The sequence below is a fragment of the Rana temporaria genome, chromosome 1 (genome assembly GCF_905171775.1).
Source record: "Rana temporaria chromosome 1, aRanTem1.1, whole genome shotgun sequence".
Taxonomy (NCBI): Eukaryota; Metazoa; Chordata; class Amphibia; order Anura; family Ranidae; genus Rana; species Rana temporaria.
Genome location: NC_053489.1, coordinates 379972124 through 379995615, shown reverse-complemented (window position 1 = coordinate 379995615; position 23492 = coordinate 379972124). Strand labels below are relative to the sequence as shown.

At 48.6% G+C, this 23492-nt stretch overlaps 1 protein-coding gene across 2 annotated transcripts in view; it reads left to right on the top strand.

The window, feature by feature from the left end:
* Nucleotides 1–23492, top strand: part of UBXN6 (UBX domain protein 6) — a 479989-nt gene that overhangs the window by 273520 nt on the left and 182977 nt on the right. For both annotated transcript variants that reach the window (XM_040322526.1, XM_040322525.1), the window contains exon 6: nt 6614–6711. In XM_040322526.1, the coding sequence (XP_040178460.1) occupies nt 6614–6711 (98 nt within the window). The remainder of the gene's footprint in view (nt 1–6613; nt 6712–23492) is intronic.

Genomic DNA, 23492 nt, shown 5'->3' with positions numbered 1-23492 from the left:
ATTCCAGGATTCTGGCGCACGTGACACAAAAAGGGCTCCAGGGAGAGCGCAAACAGGGGCGAGAGGGGGCACCCCTGTCTCGTCCCGTTGGTGATAGGGAATGATTCTGACAATACCCCATTAACTCGTACCCTCGCCGTCGGTCCCCTGTATATTGCCGATACCCAATTCCTAATTTTCTCTCCCAGACCTATGTGTTCCAAAGTGGACATCATAAACTGCCAGTCGACCCGGTCGATTGCCTTTTCGGCGTCAGTCCCTACAAACAGGCTAGGTGTCTTACTGGAGGATGCTATATGCAGGAGGTTAAGCACCTTAACCATGTTGTCACAGGCTTCCCTGGAGGGCACAAAGCCCACCTGGTCCAAGTGTGCCAAATGTGGGAGGTGGCTCTGAAGCCTGGAGGCCAGGATTTTGGTGTACAATTTGAGGTCTGTGTTGAGGAGGGATATGGGGCAGTAACTACCGCAATTAGTTGGATCTCTACCGTCTTTTGGGATCACAGAGATTTGGGCCTGTAGTGTGGTGACGTGAAAGGATTTCCCCGAGCCTAACTCGTTAAACAACCGCACCATGTGTTGACCCACTGAGGGCAGCAGTGATCGATAATATGCCACTGTAAGGCCGTCAGGGCCTGGGGCTTTACCCGGCTTGGCGCCTTTCAGTGCATTTTGGAGCTCTGGTAGTGTAATAGGATCCTCCAGGCTTTCCCGAGCTTCAGTCGACAGGGAGGGCATTAAGGACGCGGATATATAATCTCTTATCTTGTCCCGTGTAAGGGGAGGTTTGGCTAGGTTATACAGGGAGCTATAATACCGGCGGAATTCTTGTGTGATTTGTTGGGGTGTAGACTGCTTCTTTCCCTTTGGGGACAACACGTGGGGAACATATGAGGCTAATCGCCGTGTGCGTATTGTGTTGGCTAACAATTTGCCGCATTTATTGCCCGATTTATAGGTGAAACGTCGGCATGTTTGGAGTGCCGCTTTGGCCCTAAAATGTAAGAGATCCGTGATCTGTGAGCGAACAACATCGAGTTTCGCACCCGTCTGTCTGTCCGGGGTTGCTTTGTGTGTCGTTTCTAGTAGTTGCAGTTTGGCAAGGAGCAAGTTCAGTTGTGCCGAGCGTTCCTTCTTTAGTCGTGCGCCGTGCTTAATCAGTATTCCCCGGATCACCGATTTGTGAGCTTCCCACACCACCCACACGTCGCTGTCAGGTGTGTTATTGGTGGAGAAGTAATGTCCTAACTCCCTCACCACGTCCGTCATGACTTCGGTGTTCTGTAGCAGGCCCTCATTACGTCGCCACACTGGCCTCTGGTCCCCATTCCTGTTAAAGATCGAGTATTTTAGGGTGATCGGGGCGTGGTCAGACCACGTGATCGAACCAATGGTGACCTCTTGGATCGCGTCTAGCTGTCCGTGTGGCAGTAGGAAGTAGTCAAGTCTCGAGTACGTCTGGTGAGGCTTAGAGAAAAAAGTGTAGTCTCTGTCCCCAGGATGCAAGAGACGCCAGGCATCTATCAATTGCATAGCATGTAGAGTAGCGTCAATACGTTTAAGAGTGTCCCGGGTTAGGGATGATTTCCCGGTGGACGTGTCTTCGGTCGGGATCAGGGGGACGTTCAGGTCACCCCCTAATATCAGATGGCCCTCCGAGAAGCGTCGGAATTTGCTCCAGCCACTTCCTGAGGAAGACGTCCTGTTGAACATTTGGGGCATAGAAATTAGCGAATGTCACTGTCTTATAACATATCTTGCCTTTCAAAAAGAGGAGGCGCCCTTCCCTGTCTGTCAGGACATCTAAGGGTGTCCACGGCACTCTTGCAGAAACCAGAATAGACACCCCCTAGATTTGGCCTCCGAATACTGAGAGTGGTGTGTTGTGGGGTAAAATCTGTTTTTCAAGAGCGGTAGGTTACATTCTTTAAAATGTGTCTCCTGTAGAAGCACCACATCCGCTCCAATGCGCCGCATGTCCTGCAGCAGCATGTGTCTTTTTTCGGGCGTATTAAGGACCTTGACATTAAGCAAAATCACGGTAAGCACGTCCATGCTCATGCAGGGGGGGGGGGGAGTTGGAGTGTTATAGGAAAAGGGGTACTGGGTTGTCTTACGACGACTGGGGGTGGTGGAATGGAGGAGCGGAAGGGAAAGGAGTTGGGTGGGTAGTAAGATAAAGGGAGAAGAACAGATGTAGGAAGAAAAAGAGCTCAAGTGGCAGGCTCCAGGTGGGGCCTCCAATCGGTTATAACTAAGGTAGCCAAAATCGGCTATAAGCACTCTCCGGGATAGACCTGGGTATCGAGTGCGGTCCTAGATGGGGGAGATGAGCTAGACAGAGACCGGGAGCAAGCTCCCGACCCTCCCCGCCCAACCCCGGCCAAAATATATACTGTGAAAAGTAACAAAACATGAACCAGCAGTATACATTACATCAATCAATGACAACAGAACTGGCAGCTAAGAAAACATTTAAATATATCAGACAAAATAAGGCAATCGGTGCAGAAAGTGCAAATGGGAGGTTCAGGGGTGCAGAAGGTGAGATGAGATGGAGGGGTGGGGGGCACGCCGGCTGGGGGCCCCCATCCCTTTGGTGCCAAACACTACCCCAGATTCAGCCACATAATCCACCCCACCCCCCGACCGCCAACATCTAGGTGGTATTCCACCCCCACCCCAGGGATCAATTCAATATCCAGGGGAAGTGTATGGGGCCCTCTATAGCACAACAGAGTTTCTCACAAAAAATGTCAGTTTCTGTGCTGTTTGGAGGAAGTGCAACAAAGTGAGGTGTCCCTTCCTCTCCATCGAGTGGGGGCCCCCAGCCGGCGTGCCCCCCACCCCTCCATCTCAAACCCATCGGGCAGCCTCCCCACCACCCCTTAAGCCCCAAAAAAGAAAAATAATTGTCTCCAACTGGGTGGCCGGGCCCGGCCTCTCCGCCAACTACAAGTCACCCATCTCCGGGCCTCCAAATAGTGTGACCTGCTTGCCCGGTCGGTCTCTGATCGTGCTGGAGATCCCTAAAGGGTGCAGTCCCAGCGTCCGCGGGGTTTCCGATATGCACAGCCCGGGTTATCGGGGGAGCGACCTCAGAGTCTCGATGGGGACACCCGGGGACGGGAGCCTCCGCACCCGATCTAACAGTCTCATACAGCCGAAAGGGCCAGGGAAGGTTGGGTGGCCCCCGGTGCATCAGGGGAAGGGGTGGCTCACCAGGCCCAAATCAACCGGGGCTGCACCCGGGCCAGGGTGTGTGGCAGAAGAAAAAAAAGGGGAGGCCATCCACACATGATCCCCCATGGTGTACGGCAATCACAGGGCTCATCGGGGAAGGGAAGGCGGAGGAGGGGGATACGGGGGGGGCAACATGGCAGTCTATAAGGGGTCCCCGTAGCAAGGGCGGTGCGTAGGCAAGGATGGGGGAGTCAAATGTGCGGCCCAGGGCCTACTCAGGTCCCGCTCCTCCTCGTGCTGAATGGCGTCGCCGTCTGCCTCTCTGTGGTCTCTGCATCAAGGGGCCCCGGTAGGCTGCTGCACCCGATCGGCCGATCTGGCGGGGGATAAACTGGAGCCAATCCGGAACTTGAATCGGTTCGGATCCCAGGTACCAGAACAGAGCTGGAAGATCCGCGGTACTCTGAAGCGAGAAGGCGTTGTTGTCTTTGCGGAAGGTAATCACCATCGGATAGCCCCAGCGATACGTGTGGCCCGTTTGTCTGGCCAGGTCCAGGATAGGCCGCAACATTGCCCTACGGCATAGAGTCGCCCTGGAGAGGTCCGGCATGATCCGTACCTGCGCCCCATCCACTTCAATGTCTCCTAGGTCCCATGCTATCCCAGGATGGCTTCTTTTTGCCCGTAGCGGTGGAGGCGACAGACCACGTCTCGCGGCCTGTCTTGATCCGTCGGCTTAGGCCCGAGCGCTCTGTGTGCCCTGTCCAGCACGATCTCCGCCTCCAGATCACCCAAGACCTCCCGGAAGATACCGATCACTTTGGCCCCAATATCCTCAACGTCCGTAGGTTCGGGGATACCGCGGAGCCACAGATTATTGCGGCGGCTCCTATCCTCCCCGTCCTCCAGGTGGAGCTGCAGCGTGATGGCGGCCTCACGGTGCCGGTCCCGGGACTGTTCCAAGGCCGCCACGCAGTCCGCCAGTGAAGACACCGATTCCTCCCCCGAGGCGACGCGATCGGTAAGCGTCGAGACCTCTCCCCTCACCTCTTGTATGTCCCGTCTATGGGTTTCCTCAAGCCGTAGAATCAGGGCCTCAATGTCCGTCCTGGTGGGTAAGGCCTGCAATAGTGCCTTGATGTGTGGATCTAGGCCAGCGGGCTCTGGCATCTGCGAGGAAGACATCTCGCCTTGGGGGGTTTCCTTTGGTGACTGTTGGGCGAATGTCATCCAGTCTTCAGATCCACTGGGGTCCAGTAGCTGCCTCTGAGTGTAGATGTTTAAGCGTAATTTAATGTAAAAAAGAGTACATATAACTCACATTTTAGAGGTTAAAATAGACATTGTACAGGTTTCTTTACGGGTGATCGTCAGTTCCGTCACTTGTAGTTCTCCTACTGCTGGGCACTTGTGCTGAGCAAAGCTGTCTCTCACTGCCGTGTGGTGTTGAGGCCGGCGGCGGTGGGGAGAAAAACTTATGAGCCAGTCAAACAAAGTGGAGGTGTAATTGGCAGTATGATGGTACTGATGACGTCACAAAAATCCAGTGACGTCATCAGTACCATCATAGCAAAAATCCAGTGACGTCATCAGTACCATCATAGCAAAAATCCAGTGACGTCATCAGTACCATCATAGCAAAAATCCAGTGACGTCATCAGTACCATCATACTGCCAATTACACCTCCACTTTGTTTGACTGGCTCATAAGTTTTTCTCCCCACCGCCGCCGGCCTCAACACCACACGGCAGTGAGAGACAGCTTTGCTCAGCACAAGTGCCCAGCAGTAGGAGAACTACAAGTGACGGAACTGACGATCACCCGTAAAGAAACCTGTACAATGTCTATTTTAACCTCTAAAATGTGAGTTATATGTACTCTTTTTTACATTAAATTACGCTTAAACATCTACACTCAGAGGCGCCTCTTCCTTTGCTTTTTTGTTACAGTCTTGGAACACGGTTTCTGTTCTACAATGATGGCAGCCCTGAGGTTATAGTTGTGACCCCTGCAAAAACTCTCATCCGTCCGTCCCTGGACTTCATCCCCATTACCAACCCCCCCCCTCCCCCTCCACCTGGAGCAATAGACTCTTTTTTACTGTGCAAATCTTATGCACACTCTTTTACTCATCTATATATAATTTTCATATATATTTATTGTTTTACCATTGTTGCATAATATTAAGGAATTGTTTTACTCAGAATTGCGCATTTTTCTCCTTGTATACTGTAGGTCCAGTAGCTGCCCCTGGGATTCCCCCTCGGCTTATCTCGTGGCTCGGGTAGGCTGGGACCTGGGGATATCCCTTGCAGGGCTTTAAAATATTTCTGGATTTCGCCCGATATCTTTCCAGCTGGTGTCCCCCTTGTCGCTGCTCTTGTCCTGTACCTTTTGGCAATGTTCATGCCGGGTTATAGTTGATTTTTGGCTAGAAATCGGGGGATCAGGTCGGGAGCTCTGATGAAAAGCAGCTTCACTCCGCCATGTCCAGGCCACGCCCCCTAGTCCTGGATTTCGCGGAGGCGAGGGTGTTCCTCCCGATGGAGAAACTGAAGACCCTGCAATCTGCAGTGAAGCAGTTGTCGACCCAGAAGTGGTCGTCTCTTCGTTTCTGCATGAGAGTTCTGGGTCTGATGGTGCCCTCTTTCGAGGCGATCTCGTATGCCCAATTCCACACCAGGGAACTACAGAAGGAGATTCAGTCACATTGGGACAAGCTCCCGTGTCCTCTGGATTACCAGATTCAGTTGAGCCATCTGGTCAAGTCTTCCCTGGTGTGGTGGCTGACATCTCCGGTGCTTCGGACCACAAAGTATTTTCTGCCGTGCCGCTCGACAGTGGTCACGGCGGATGCCAGCCTCTCCGGTTGGGGGGCGTTTGGGGCACTCAGTCAGCCCAGGGGCGCTGGACTCAGGAGGAGTCCCGCCTACGATCAATATTCTGGAGCTCCGAGCAATCAAGCTGTGCCTTGCCAGGTGGTCCCTGGAGCTGCAGGATCCAATCTGACAACGCCACGGCCGGCACCGCGTTTTGCCACGATTTGCGTCTGAAACGCGAAAACTTTTGCGTCTGAACCCATTTTTTTGCTACTGAAAAAACGAACATAAACGAGCATAAACGCAACTGCCGGAAAACACAGAAAAAACGTGACTGTGTGCATGGACACATAGGATAACATTGAATGTGTTCAGGGGCAGTTGAAAAAGCTGTCCAAATGCCTCTGAACACGTGTTTACACGTGTGCATGGGGCTGTAATTCTGCCTAACTCTCCTGGAAGGAAGCGGATATAACCCTACAGTCAAAGGCTGCTGTGTCCGTCCATGAACTTAGAGAAATGGCTTTTACGGTGAGTACAAAAATCCTATTTTTCATGCTTTATCCAGATGTACTGCACTGCTTTTCATGTTTTGTCCTGATTTATCTTAGCTGTCACATACTGATCCAATTACTGCATCAATTATGAAGATTTACACACTTAATAAGGATCAAACCAAAGTGAAAGTGGGCGTTGAGACTATAACAAAGTAAGTGAGCATTCTGGTATTTATTTGAAAGTATAATATCATTGTTATTGTATAATTCCATTTTTTTATTTTTTAGTTAATGTGTTTATACACAGTTTCCAGGGCAAGAACAAGAGATTATTGTGTGTTGAGTAATCAGCAAAAGATAGGTCAGGAAGTTTGAAGCAAACTGTCATCCATAATAATAGCTGAAGATTACTTATTCCCAACATCATACGTCACTTTTCAACATAGCATACTGACTTAGGGGAGGTACAAAACGAAAAAAAGAAAAGGAAGCATAATATGTAAAAAAAATGTGGGGAAGGGGTTTTGGAGGAAGGGTGTTAAAAGGAATTAGGGAGCAGGAATATGGTTCAGGGTTCCCCAAGTTTGATATTACCCAACAAAAGGTTTATAGTTGGGTATGGCAGCCTGAGTAGAAAGTGAACCCACCTTTTTGCAAAATTGTTCTTCTTTCTTATTGACTGTGGCCATCATGTGTACTGTGACTGTTTCCCCATCGTGTGCACTTTGTTAATCTTGGCGAACCATGAGCCTAATCTTTGGTGTCATAGATTGCTTCCTGTCTAGTGGATTCCACGATTTTGCCACTTTAAAGCGGAGCTCCACCCTAAAGTGGAACTCACACTGATCGGAACCCCCCCCCCCCTCCGGTGTCACATTTGACACCTTTCAGGGGGGAGGGGGGTGCAGATACCTGTCTAAAGTCTGGTATTTGCACCCACTTCTGGCCACACAGTTTTGGGTAAACTGTGGGCGGAACGTCACCTCCCGTCCTCCCCCCGTTGTGCTCTGGGAACACTCGGCTCCCAGAGCACAGCGGGAGCCAATCAGCGGCGCAGCGCAACTCGCGCATGCGCGGTAGGGAACCGGGTAGTGAAGCCGGATTGCTTCACTTCCTGGTTCCCTCACTGAGGATGGCGGACGGTGCTGGACTCCAGGACAGGTAAGTGTCCTAATATTAAAAAGGAAAGAGGGGGGGTTTTCCTCGCGCTAGGAGAATGAATATAAATGAATTTCAAATGGATAAGTGAATAAATAAATAGTGAGTAATTCCAGCAGCAACGCTAAACATGTGATATACACGCAAAAAGTAAAAAGAAAAAAGATGAGTTGCGCTAGGAGTCGCAACTTAATGCGAAAATAATATAAATAAATAAATGCATAAATGAATAAATGAATAAAGTGCTAGTGCAAAAAATAGCAAAAAAAAGGGATGATGCCCAAACAGTCATGGGAAAAACCTTTCGGGGTAATTACAACAATCTGCTATTTGGGACCAAACGCTTAAAAAACTTTGTTAGTCCATTAGAATTGCATACTAATCAATTGTTAGGCAGTCCAAAATGAGAGGGGAAATCAACAGCAGAACCCCAAAACATATGAATGTCCAAATAGATGGGCAAAAAACAGTTGCAGAGTAATAAAATGATCCAAATATTGAACAGCCTCTGGTCTCTGGTCAGAAGAAACATATATTCCCACCGAGAGGTAAGTAAGGGTGTGCTCTTACCAGATCCACGATCATAAAAAGCGTGTCGATCCACTCAGGTCATGGAGAAAACTCGGTCACAGCTGACAGGCAGAATATCCTCTCCAATGTGTTTAACGGCTCCACGTCCATCCGGCGAACCAGGGGAAGAAATAGGCTCAGAATGTGAAGTACCGTCAAATATTTATTAAAAATTGTGCAACATATACACAGCGGTACATATAATTTAAAATTGCCGGCTAAAACAAGCAAACAGATACAAATAAAAAACGTGCGCCCGTGCATCCGGGGTCACGTAAAACGCAATGACGTTCGGTGCGTGGCTCCGCCTCCTCATCCTGCTCCGTTTGTCCGCCCCCCCCGCGCTGTGTCTTCACCCTCCGCCCCCACCCCCTCGTCCTGCTCCGTGTGTCCAGCTCCATCCCCCGCAGCTATCGCCGGCTTCTCTCTCCTCTCCCGCGGGCTGCGAGGGGGGGGCTCTGTCAGGATGGAGAGCGGAAATGGGACACAGAGCGTTCGTTACCGAGCGCTGTGCGTCCCGTGATAACTGTGCAGAGTAACCTGTGTGTTACTCTGCTCAGTTTATGAATGGAAGGGAGACGCTGTCTTCTGTCCATTCATCTTCAATGCAGAGAAAAGGACTGGGGAATGAATGTCCTCTGTCCCTTTCTCTGTCTCAAATTGGAGATGTCAGGGGTCTCTGTTTAGACCCCTGTCATGTCACCAACGCCCCCCACAGGGCTGATAAAAAAAATGAAATTGTAAAAAAATAAATGACACCACAACCACCCCCCCATACCAAGATGGTCCAGAACCCCCTGTCCACTACCCCACTGTCCACTACCCCACTGACACTGTCCACTACCCCACTGTCCACTACCCCACTGTCCACTACCCCACTGTCCACTACCCCACTGACACCGTCCACTACCCTACTGTCCACTACCCCACTGACACGTCCATTACCCCACTGTCCACTACCCCACTGACACCGTCCACTACCCTACTGTCCACTACCCCACTGTCCACTACCCCACTGACATCGTCCACTACCCCACTGACACCGTCCACTACCCTACTGTCCACTACCCCACTGTCCACTACCCAACTGTCCACTACCCCACTGTCACCGTCCACTACCCCACTGTCCACTACCCCACTGACACCTTCCACTACCCTACTGTCCACTACCCCACTGTCCACTACCCCACTGACACCGTCAACTACCCTACTGTCCACTACCCCACTGTCCACTACCCCACTGACACCGTCCATTACCCCACTGTCCACTACCCCACTGACACCGTCCACTACCCTACTGTCCACTACCCCACTGTCCACTACCCCACTGACACCGTCCACTACCCTACTGTCCACTACCCCACTGTCCCCTACCCAACTGTCCACTACCCCACTGTCCACTACCCCACTGTCACCGTCCACTACCCCACTGTCCACTACCCTACTGTCCACTACCCCACTGTCCACTACCCCACTGACACCGTCCACTACCCTACTGTCCACTACCCCACTGTCCACTACCCCACTAACACCGTCCACTACCCTACTGTCCACTACCCCACTGTCCACTACCCCACTGACATCGTCCACTACCCTACTGTCCACTACCCCACTGACACCGTCCACTACCCCACTGTCCACTACCCCACTGACACCGTCCACTACCCCACTGACACCGTCCACTACCCCACTGTCCACTACCCCACTGACACCGTCCACTACCCCACTGTCCACTACCCACTACCCCACTGTCCACTACCCCACTGACACCGTCCACTACCCCACTGTCCACTACCCCACTGTCCACTACCCCACTGACACCATCCACCACCCCACTGTCCACTACCCCACTGACACCGTCCACTACCCCACTGACACCGTCCACTACCCTACTGTCCACTACCCCACTGTCCCCTACCCCACTGTCCACTACCCCACTGTCCACTACCCCACTGTCCACTACCCCACTGTCACCGTCCACTACCCCACTGTCCACTACCCCACTGACACCGTCCACTACCCTACTGTCCACTACCCCACTGTCCACTACCCCACTGACACCGTCCACTACCCTACTGTCCACTACCCCACTGTCCACTACCCCACTAACACCGTCCACTACCCTACTGTCCACTACCCCACTGTCCACTACCCCACTGACACCGTCCACTACCCTACTGTCCACTACCCCACTGTCCACTACCCCACTGACACCGTCCACTACCCCACTGTCCACTACCCCACTGACACCGTCCACTACCCCACTGTCCACTACCCCACTGACACCGTCCACTACCCCACTGTCCACTACCCCACTGACACCGTCCACTACCCCACTGTCCACTACCCCACTGACACCGTCCACTACCCCACTGTCCACTACCCCACTGACACCGTCCACTACCCCACTGTCCACTACCCCACTGACACCGTCCACTACCCCACTGACACCGTCCACTACCCCACTGACACTGTCCACTACCCCACTGTCCACTACCCCACTGACACCGTCCACTACCCCACTGTCCACTACCCCACTGACACCGTCCACTACCCCACTGTCCACTACCCCACTGACACCATCCACTACCCCACTGTCCACTACCCCACTGACACCGTCCACTACCCCACTTTCCACTACCCCACTGTCCACTACCCCACTGACACCGTCCACTACCCCACTGTCCACTACCCCACTGACACCGTCCACTACCCCACTGACACCGTCCACTACCCTACTGTCCACTACCCCACTGTCCCCTACCCAACTGTCCACTACCCCACTGTCCACTACCCCAATGTCCACTACCCCACTGTCACCGTCCACTACCCCACTGTCCACTACCCTACTGACACCGTCCACTACCCTACTGTCCACTACCCCACTGTCCACTACCCCACTGACACTGTCCACTACCCCACTGTCCACTACCCCACTGACACCGTCCACTACCCTACTGTCCACTACCCCACTGTCCACTACCCCACTGACACCGTCCACTACCCCACTGTACACTACCCCACTGACACCGTCTACTACCCCACTGACACCGTCCACTACCCCACTGTCCACTACCCCACTGACACCGTCCACTACCCCACTGTCCACTACCCCACTGACACCGTCCACTACCCCACTGACACCGTCCACTACCCCACTGTCCACTACCCCACTGACACCGTCCACTACCCCACTGTCCACTACCCCACTGACACCGTCCACTACCCCACTGACACCGTCCACTACCCCACTGACACCGTCCACTACCCCACTGTCCACTACCCCACTGACACCGTCCACTACCCCACTGTCCACTACCCCACTGACACCGTCCACTACCCCACTGACACCATCCACTACCCCACTGTCCACTACCCCACTGTCCACTACCCCACTGTCCACTACCCCACTGACACCGTCCACTACCCCACTGTCCACTACCCCACTGTCCACTACCCCACTGTCCACTACCCCACTGACACCGCCCACTACCCCACTGACACCGCCCACTACCCCACTGACATCACCCACTGCCCCATCCCCCAACCCCTTTCCAAAAAGCATTGTGAAAAAATATATTTAAAAAATAAAACCCCACCCTCCCATCAAGTACAAAAATAAATTGTAAAAAGAAAAAAAAAAAATTATTGTAAAAATGTATAAAAAGAAAAAAATCCACTGGTCCCAAAAAACCTTTTGGGAACAAAAAATATTAAATTGTAAAATAAAAAAAAATTATCTGACGCTGTCCACTATCCTGACACCATCCTGCATGTACTACCCACCTCTGTACCCTACGCATTCCTGTGATTCACAAACTGTATAGCTGAAATCGCATCACATTCGGACCAAACACGCATCACACCTATGCAATCCGATTCATGTCCTGTCAGTTCGCAGTGCGATATGCGAGCTGAAATGGGGGTGTCATTATCATTGTATTACACTCCCCAGCATATGGCAGTGTGAACTGTCGTGCGAGTTGGGTGCGATGTGGGAACCCGCAGTGGATTTGCAGGGTTCCCGAATCGCACCAGTGTGAACCAAGCCTCAAAGCATGCAGCCTACAAATGTCACCTGACTGCTCCCACCAAGGCTCGGTTCACACTGGTGCGATTCGGGAACCCTGCAAATCCACTGCGGGTTCCCACATCGCACCCGACTCGCACGACAGTTCACACTGCCATATGCTGGGGAGTTTAAAACAATGGTAATGACACCCCCATTTCAGCTTGCATATCGCACTGTGAACTGACAGTTAGGACATGAATCGGATCGCATAGGTGTGAAAACCTATGCGATTCTGGTGTGGACCAAAAAAAGGGTCCTGTGCGAGTTTGTTCCAAATGAGATGCAATTTCAGCCATACAGTTTGTATGGCTAAAATCGCATCGCACAGACATCGCATGTGATCTGAACAGCAGTGCGGTGCAAATCACTTGCGATCTCGTACAGCTCATTAATGTGAACCAGCCCTAAGTTCATTCAGCCTGGGTGTAAGTATAAAAAGTGAGAAATCCACCCTCCCCCACACAACACATCCTGGTAATATAGGAATTTTGAATATGTGATCAGGTGACCTCAGACACACACACACTGCAATATAACAATAATAAGAAGATCACTCACGCTCGGACTACATACATCTCCCCCTAATCACTTGTCTATGTATATTCTGATGGCTGTTCATTGGAGCATTTCATCATGACATTGAACTGTGTCTCACCTCATGTTTTGTAAACATTTAACCAAAACACAGGACAAGCAGACAATTCTGGCAACTTAGGAGAGGAGAGGGGAGGGGAGGGGGGTGATTTGTACACTGTTTACAGAAACTGTGCATGGTCTGCAGGCTAGTGCACAAGATATGTAAATATCCTGTCACTCAAAGCATGGAGGCGGAACGGACTTTGCTTTTTATAGGAAAGTCCGTTTTATCCCACTGAACAATAAAAAGAGGATTGCTCAGCTCTGGATTAACTCTATGTGGCAAGACTGGGCACAGATGATAGGAAATCTTAGGGCCAGATTCTCATACATTAGCGCTGCTCCTGGGCAGCGTAATGTATGAGCTCTACGTTACACTGCCGCAGGTCTACAGGTTTAAATCCTGATTCTCAGAACACTTACCTGTAAACTTGCGGCGGTGTAGCGTTAGATTGCTCGGCGCAAGCCCGCCCAATTCAAATGGGGCGGGCACCATTTAAATTAGGCGCGCTCCCGCACCGAGCGTACTGCGCATGCTCCGTCGGGTAAATTACCCGACGTGCATTGCGCTAAATGACGTCGCCCCGACGTCATTTGCCTAGATGTATACGTAAATGGCGTCCAGCGCCATTCACGGACGTCTTACGCAAACGACGTAATTTTTATTCAATTCGACGCGGGAACGACGGCCATACTTAACATTGGTTGCGCCTGCTAATTAGCAGGGGCAACCTTACGCGTCGGGTACGCTACGCAAACGACGTTAATTCGCTGCGTCGACCTCGCGTATGTTCGGGAATCGCCGTACTTACCTCATTTGCATAGACGACGGGGAAAAGCGACGATGCGACACCTAGCGGCGGGAAAAAAAATTACTTTTAAGATCTGACAGCGTAACAGCCTTACGCTTGTCAGATCTAATGGGTACCTATGCGCAACTGATTCTGAGAATCAGTCGCATAGATACCCGGGGCCAGATGAGGTGTTACGACGGCGCTAATGGTGTTGCGCCGTCGTAACGCCTTTGAGAATCTGGCCCAGATTCTCTACATTACACACACATAAATTTTTGGGGTTTACATCCACTTTAAGGTTAGACCTTTATTCACATGATGGTTGTATAAAGATCTGGGAGTGTCTTGAGCCATCCAAGGGAGACCCCCAAGGGGAATCTCTGAGAATGCCTGCTCCATCTGGACCCCACTTTTAGAAGACCTCACTGTACAGTCACTCCAGAATAGGGTTTAAATGGGGAGCTTTATGGTACCTGACCATGTCTGAGAGGCCTATCCCATTCCTATCTTTGGGAAATGTCAACAGGGAGTGATTGAGTCTAAGGCCCCATACACACGAGAGAATTTATCCGCGGATACGGTCCAGCGGACCGTTTCCACGGATAAATCCTCTCAAAGATTTCCGCAGATTTCTATGCGATGGAGTGTACACACCATCGCATTGAAATCTGCGCGGAAATCCTCTGGCGATGACGTGTCGCGCCGTCGCCGCGATTATGACGGCGCGACGCTGTCATATAAGGAATTCCACGCATGCGTCAAATCATTACGACGCGTGCGGGGAATCCCTTTGGACGGATGGATCCGGTGAGTCTGTACAGACGAGCGGATCCATCCGTTGGAATGGATTCCAGCAGATGGATTTGTTGTGCATGTCAGCAAATATCCAATCTGCTGGAATCCATCCCAGGGGAGATTTATCCGCGGAAAAAGATCCGCTGGCGTGTACACACCATAGGATCTATCCGCAGAAACCCATTTGCTGGGATTTATCTGCGGATGGATTCTATCGTGTGTACGGGGCCTAAATGGTTGACCCGCCTATAGGAATTGTCTGATTTCCCTCTTCACATGTCTCAAAAATGTCTTGGGTATCCTAATTGGAAGAGTTTGAAATAAGTACAACAATTTAGGTAGACATTAATTTGAAAGTGTTTGTAAACTCTCACTTTATGAAAAAAACTTTCTTTATCGTACACCACGGGACACAGAGCCAGTCATTACATAATGGGTTAAGAGTCACCAGTGGTGATTGGACACTGGCACAACCAATTAAAGACAGTTCCCCTCCATATAACCCCTCCTCCCATCAGAGAAGTAGCTCAGTTTTTTTCAACAGTGTCTAAGGTGTTGGACGCAATAGGATATGCTAAAAGAAAGTTGCCAAAGAGACCCTCTCGGGGTAAAAAGAGCTATGCTTTCGGATCCATCCAAGACGCCTAAGATTTTAAGCCAAAACTGCATGAGGTCCGGGCCTCATGCACGAGGCATCGCTTGTAATGTCTCTCTTCGGGGGACTGGGCTCTGGGGGCCAGCACCTTCGCTACTTCGCTAAAAGTCCTGGTAAGAGTCCTTTACAAGGCCCAGGGGAGAGGTATCCTTTAAGTAGGAAGAAAATACACCTGCAGATGAGGAGTCTGATAGATCAGGGATATCAGATTAGCCTTTCTCTGCATCTCAGATTCTGAAGTCACAGGTCCAATGTTATGCTGGAACAGTGCGTTTAAATTATCCTCTTCGGAAGTAACTGAATCACCTGTCTCCTCCCTGGGTTCATTAAAGCGGGAGTTCACCCATAAAACAATTTTTTGAAAGAATCCCCTTAGATGGATGCTCGTTTTGTCTAGGGGAATCGGCTAGTTGTTTTAAAATATGAGCTGTATTTACCGTTTTCGAGATGCATCTTCTCCGTCGCTTCCGGGTATAGGTCTTCGGGAGCGGGCGTTCCTTCTTGATTGACAGTCTTCCGAGAGGCTTCCGACGGTCGCATCCATCGCGTCACTAGTAGCCGAAAGAAGCCGAACGTCGGTGCGGCTCTATACTGCGCCTGCGCACTGACGTTCGGCTTCTTTCGGAAAATCGTGACGCGATGGATGCGACCGTCGGAAGCCTCTCGGAAGACTGTCAATCAAAATAGGAACGCCCAGTCCCGCAGCCCATACCCGGAAGCGGCGGAGAAGATGCATCTCGTAAACGGTAAGTACAGCTCATATTTTAAAACAACTAGCCGATTCCCCTAGACAAAACGAGCATCCATCTAAGGGGAAAAAGTATTATGTACGGGTGAACCCCCGCTTTAAAATCCCTGCAAGGGGCTTGCTCTTTCACGGTTTATTCGTTACTAGAAAAGCTTATTTACGCAGACTGGCAACACCCAGATAAGCGTTTCTCACCTCCTAAGAAGTTTGACATTCTTTATCCTATGGAGGAGAAGTTTTCCAAGAAATGTAGCCTTACTTCTGTAGATGCAGATTTTTATTGTATAAATAAAAACCTGACTTGTCCAGTGGACAATGTACAGGTGTTTAAAGATCCATCTAAAAAAAAATTGGAATCTTTACTAAAATACTAATTTCTTTTGGCCGGCGCAGTTACCCAACCTGCTGTAGCAGCAGTTGGTATGTGTCAGGTCATCAAGTAACAGGTTAAACAGGGGCTGAAGGATCTGCCTCCGGAACAAGCCAAATTTTGGAAAAATTTGCCTGAAGCCTTATGTTTTACAGTAGAACAAGAAGATTTGATTCAGCAAGCATCTCGGCTCACACTCCAGCTGGTGCATATGCACAGAGTTCAGCAGAAGCTCCATGCAAAAAGCTTTTGGCCAGTTTCCCCTTCCATGGCGAACGCCTCTTTGGGGATGATCTGGAAAAGTATATCCAAAAGGATATTGAGCGGTAAAACCACTCTTACCAGAGAAGAAGAAAAACAAGCAGTCTTGTTTTAAACATTCTCTTTCCCCGGTTACTGGAAGACCTGCCTCCTGCCAGTGGCGATGGCATTTTCAGCCAGCCACAAAAGCCAAAGAAAATCAGGCTCAGAAGAACAAGAAGCCGTGGGGTTCAAGAGCCAACAAGCACAACCCAAAAGCCTCTTTGTGAAGGGGCGCCCCTGCTCGGCCGAGTGGGGGGACGGCTTTGTCAGTTTTCAGCGGCATGGCAGACAGAAATCCAGGACAAATGGGTAGTATCCACAATTCACAATGGATCTAAGATCTCTAAATCAGTTTCTGAACATTCATCATTTCCGAATGGAAAGTATTCGATCCGTGGTCGCCACCCTACAAGGCAGAGAATTCATGGCGTCCATATACATCAAGGATGCATATTTACATGTGCCTATCCATCCCGCTCATCAAACATTCCTAAGGTTCGTGGTAGAACATCGTCACTTCCAATTTGTGGCCCTGCCCTTTGGTGTGGCTACCGAGCCCAGAGTATTTACAAAGGTGTTAGCACCTCTGTTGGCAAATCTGAGGACACAGGGCATAGCGGTAACAGCCTATCTAGACTATCTACTTGTAATAGATCAGTCAGTGGCAGGATTAGATCACGCTGTGCTCACTACAGTAAAGTACCTGGGGCATTTAGGATGGATTGTAAACCTACAAAAATCCTCTCTACAAGCCCAAAGAAGGGTAGAGTAAATACTCTACCCTTCTAATGGGCATGATCATAGACACAGCCCAAAGCAGGGTATTCCTGCCAGAGCCAAATATACCGTCTCTAAAAGACCTGATCCACAAGGTCAAAGCAAAGAAAGGGCCATCTATTCGCCTTTGCGTGAGGCTATTAGGGAAGATGGTGGCCTCCTTCGAGGCTGTCCCTTAAGCCCAGTTCCATTTGAGACTACTTCAAGGCAGCATCTTAGCCACCAGAACAGGAAGATCCAAGCTCTGGATTTACCCATGCTCCTGTCTCCACAAGTGTGCCAAAGCTTCAGTTGGTGGTTATGAACCAAGAACTTGCGGAAAGGAAAATCCTTTCTTCCAGTCACCTGGAAGGTGGTGTCTACGGATGCCAGCCTGTTGGGCTGGGGATCAGTGTTAGAAGAAGCTTCAGCCCAGTGAACCTGGGCCAAGACCGAAGAGAGCCTGCCCATCAACATACTGGAGATCTGGGCAGTATATCTAGCCCTCAGAACCTGGACATACAGGTTACAGGGCCACCCTGTTCAGATTCAATCCAACAATGCTACTGCAGTAGCCTACATCAAACCCCAAGGAGGCCCCCGCAGTCAAGGTGCTCAGAAGGAGGTGAATCAGATTTTGGCATGGGCAGAAGATCATGTTCCTTGCCTTTCTGCAATCTTTATTCCAGGGGTAGAAAACTGGCAAGCGGACTAGTCGCCAGCAGCTGTCCCCAGGAGAATGGTCTCTCCACCATGATGTCTTTCAGGCCATATGCCAGAGATGGGGGACCCCAGATGTAGACCTGCTAGCTTCCAGGTTCAACAAGAAGTTGGACAACTTTGTATCCAATACGAGTGATCCTCTCGCCTACGGATCGGATGCTCTAATAATTCCTTGGAATCAGTTCTCACTGATTTATGCATTTCCTCCGATCCCTCTATTACAAAGGCTACTTTGCAGGATCAAGAACGAGGGAATTTCAGTAATCCTAGTGGCCCAGAATTGGCCCAGAAGGCCCTGGTACGCCGAGATCATAAAGATGGCGGTAGGAAGACATTGGAAGTTTCTGCTTCGTCACGACCTGCTGTCACAGGGTCCAGTGTTCCATCCTTCCTTACAAAAGCTAAATTTGACGGTCTGGCTACTGAGACCCACATTTTGAAGAAACGAGGGATCTCAGGTCCAGTTCTTTCTACACTCATAAATGCTAGAAAGCCAGCATCCAGGCGTGCAGCAAATGTAATTTCTGCCGTTATATTTTGAAGGGGAAAAGTATTACTCTTCCCAATGGTGAAACCTTTTCACCTAAATTTCGTGCAACTTGTCAAACAATAGGAATTATTTATTTAATGAAATGCAACTGTGGAGCCTACTATGTAGGTAAAACCAAACGTAACTTTCTTTGTAGAATAAGAGATCATGTTCTAGCGGTTACTAAAAAACTTATGGAAACACCAATCAGCCGTCATATAGGCTTGTTCCATAATCACAATCATGCAATGTTGGGCTTTTACGCCTTAGCACATGTTCCTCTTAACGAAAGAGGAGGTGATGCTGACAAACGTCTCTTACACACGGAAGCGCATTGGATTTATACGTTACGTGCTACCCAGCATCCAGGGTTAAATGAAAACATCAGCTATAAGCCCTTTCTCTGATCTTTTGACAAATTAGCTGAATGCCCTGGATACCTTACTGCCATTTTGAATTCCCCCATTACTGCTCTTCTTCTCCCCCTTTCGGCCCCAGTGAGCTGCCGCCAGACTAATTCCATCATGGCATATTAAGTACTAACACCTTAGCCTCTAGAACATCATTTTCTGTTGCATAAGCGAAGGGATGCAGGGGGTGCCGTGAGTTGTGTCCAAATACACTTTCACATGCCCAACACCTGTGAGACCCTATTGCTTTGCAATTATTAATGTAGAATCCTAGTGTACAGTATATGTGGCTGTGGTTATGTATCATAATGATGAATTAATTATTTGGATTTTTTGTATCCTTGGTCTGTATAAACTAACCGATCTATATTAATGTAATAATCTTATGTAATTCATTTGTATTTTCAGTGGACCGGTGTTGTGAACTGTGGATTTTGCTACACTTTATCCGATTGCATATCTGCAATGTCGGTTTCTTTTCTAGCATCCTGTCTCTTGTTCTTCTTTTCCCTTTTTCTTTTCTCTTATTTTTCTTCTTTTTCCTATACCTGATATGGATGACTAACCACATGGGATCCAGCCATGGACGCCAATCCGGCGCTATCCTGCTGCACTGCGCTGCGCTTCCCATTCACACACCAGCCTTTCCAACTTGCTAAGCCACTTTGGGTGGTTGGGGGCCTGCACCAGCATAGCCTTGTGTATGCTCTATCCGAGCGGAGGCCCGAGTGTCAGTCCAGGTCCGCCCATCGGCAGCACCCATTGGCCATGCATTGGACGTCATCACTGACGCCAATGCACTTCCCTGTGTTATGCCGCCTTCCCGTGCAGGCGCGGGTTACTCGGCATCTCCTTGTGACATGTCGCCTTCATGCGCAGGCGCGGGTTACTCTGCTTACATGGGGATTCCCTATGACGGCTGTTCGATAATCCTCGCCCATTGTAGAGAAACATGCCGCCTCCCACACAGGTTATGTCCATCATGACCTAATTGTGAGCGGTATATTATGGAGCTGCACAGCTGATCCATCAGCGTGAGCTCTGCCAGAGGAGTCATTCCACCGTTTGCTGAGGTAGAAGCAGGACATAGGTAGGCTTCCTCCTGAATTTTCCCTTTTAACTGCTATATTTAATTAATGCTGTGAGTGACTGACTAGTTCAGTCACCACAGACAGACTTCTAATCACTCTCTTATATTGCTTATTTGGGACTTTCCTTCCCCTTATTTGTATTTATTTCCAATTTTGATATTTAGTATTTGGACTTATCTGGCACGGCCACGCCATTGGCTGACATTGCTGGAATCTAAACCAGGTAATATTATCAGCATTATTATGCATTCTCTTCCCCCTTGGTTTTTTACTTTTATACATTTCGCCCATATGTTTATATTAATTCATTATACTGGCTTCAATATAAATCTCCCCTTTTTATGAATATTTTGCAATTTATTACATGTGTTCATTTGAGCACTATATAATAGATACCACCATAAACGCTGCTATGGTCCTATCGATACATATATTTACTAAGAATACTAAGTAGAAGCTATATATGTGTATAATGAACATATATTCATATATGTAATACAGTTCTGTTTGTGCTATTCAGTACTGACAGAGCAATCTCGGGTCGGTCCGTATACTTTATAAAGATTAACTTTTCTTGAGATAACTCCATCATTGAATCAACTATTACTGTGGACATAACCTTTATCAGGTAACAGCAGTAAGTGTTTTTTTTTAAAATAGTCGTCCCCATCATCGCTATGAGATTAATCACCATGTATTCTGTTTTCCTATATTTACAATACCTTTATCTTTCACTTGCAGTATCTGCCTACCTCCGGCTCTTCTATCTCTTTAGGCTAGCACCTTCAGGCTTTCTGTGTTGTATGGTGGCTCAGTCACGGTCGTGCAGAGGCCCCTCTTCCCTTACTCAATATGTAACTCCCATATCTGGGACTCTGAGCTAGCTACGGTCAATCGTCCAGGCCACTCACTCCATAATTTTCAGGTAAAGGATGTTTCACAGTCCACAGTTTTCGCATACATTTGGTCCACTTTTTCTCTCTTTCTTATTATGACATGTACTACTATACTATAATGAACAGTCATATTTTGTACCAATGGTCAAGAATTTTTCTTATTACTCTATTTCTTTGGATTTATTAATACACTGTCTTTTTGTACTATGTTATCTTACTGGCATATGTTTTGTTTGCATAGACTATTACCCTCCACGGGTTCCTGACGAAGCCCTCTTGGGCGAAACTAGTAGAACCTCATTACGTGGGTTGAGATGAAGACCATTTGCATCTACATGCATGTGTAATATCATTCCCATACTATAGTCTGAACGTTTTTAATATGCATCAAAAAGTATATATTGTATATTTTATATTCTCTTTTTTATATTTTTTGTAAAGAATACATTTTTGATATATAAATGAAAATTGTCGTTATGGCTCTAATGATTGAGGTTTGACCAGGCCTTTATATTCCTATACTGTACACCTGTCCATCACGCTTCAATTAAAGTCCCATAATTTTTCCTGTTACAAGGAAATCCTTCTAAACCAGCATCCAGGCTTGTCTACTATAGAGTCTGGAAAGCATATGTTTCCTGGTGTGAAACCAGAAGATGGAATCCTCAGAAGTATGACATAAGTAGGATTCTTGCCTTTTGCCAATTAGGCGTGGATATGAAATTAGCCCTTAGTACCATCAAGGGGCAAATATCGGCTCTATCAGTCTTTTTTCAAAGACTGCTGGTATCTCTTCCCTAGTTCAGGCTTTCATTCAGGGGGTATTGCGGATCAATCTGCCAGTCAAGTCTCCCTTGTGCCCATGGGATTTGAATTTGGTATTATCAGTATTGCAAAAGCAACCTTTTGAACCTATTCGCCATATTCCTTTGATTCTTTTGAGCAGGATATTGGCCTTTTTGATTGCTATCTCCTTTGCTAGAAGAGTATCAGAGTTCGTAGCTCTTTCTTGTAAAGAGCCTTATTTAATTTGTCACAAAGACAAAATTGTACTACGACCCCATCCTGCCTTTTTACCTAAGGTGGTGTCGGTTTTTCATTTGAATCAAGACATTGTTCTGCGTTTTTTGTTTCCTGACCCGCAGACGGCGGGGGAAAAGTTATTGCACTCTCTAGATCTAGTGAGAGCAGTAAAGGTGTATCTGCAGGCAACCACTCAGATACGTAAAACAGATGTTTTGTTTATCTTGCCAGATGGTCCCAAGCGACATCAAAATCCACCATATCTAGGTTGCATTCGACATGTAATTATTCAAGCTTATGGTTTAAAGAACAGGACTCCTCCTTTTTCTATTAAGGCGCACTCTACCAGGGCGATAGGTGCTTCATGAGCAGTGCATCACCAAGCTTCGATGACTCAGATCTGTAAAGCTGCAACTTGGTCTTCGGTCCACACATTTTCCAAATTTTATCAAATAGATGTGAAAGGACATGAGGATTCCGCCTTTGGGCGAAGTGTGCTGCAGGCAGCATTATAGGGCTTCTTGTCCGCAAGCGGCCTGCTTGATCTGTGTCTCCCATCCTTCTTTGAGCATTGCTCTGGGATGTCCCATTATGTAATGACTGGCTCTGTGTCCCATGGTGTACAATAAAGCAATAAAAAATAAATAATAAAATAACAGCTTACTTGTAAAATCCTTTTCTTGGAGTACACCACAGGACACAGAGGTCCCCCCCTTCTCATGGGAACCTTTATTGCTTGCTACAAAACTGAGGTACTTCCCTGGCAGTGCTGTCTTCAATTGATTGTGCCAGTGTCCAATCACCGCTGGTGACCCTTAACCCATTATGTAATGACTGGCTCTGTGTCCCGTGGTGTACTCCAAGAAAAGGATTTTACAGGTAAGCTGTTAAAAAAATCCTGTTATTCCGTTTAAAACAGAAATCAAAGGCAAAACATTTGTGTATTGATATAACGAAATGACATAAATAAAAAACATTTTTATTTTTTATAAGAGATCACACCACTTCTGTTCTCAGCTGCATAAGAGCTGGGTAAGGAGAAGCAGCAGTACAGCAAATTTCCCAATGGAAGGCTGTGCAGGGGAGTGTCAGGACAAGTCTGATCCTTGGAGAAGAGCAGGCTCAGTTCCCAGGATAGCTGGAGAACTGACCACTGTGTGTTCTCCTGCTTATTGTGGTCAGTTTTTTACTAGAATAGCAGAAGGACTAGCATGAACACCAGGGGTTTCACACAACGGAAGCAATACAATGAGAACATTATACCTCTTCATGCAACTACATGGTACAGCAGGCATATATCAGGAATTGGAAGCATTGGGTTTACATACTCTGTAAGAACACTGCTTCTCCCAAACCAGGAAAGGAGCAATGACAACCATCTGGCAAGGTCTTTCTAGATCTGGGACAAGAATACATGGAAGTTAGAGCTGAAAATTACCCCTATGGGAGAGGGAGAGAACAATT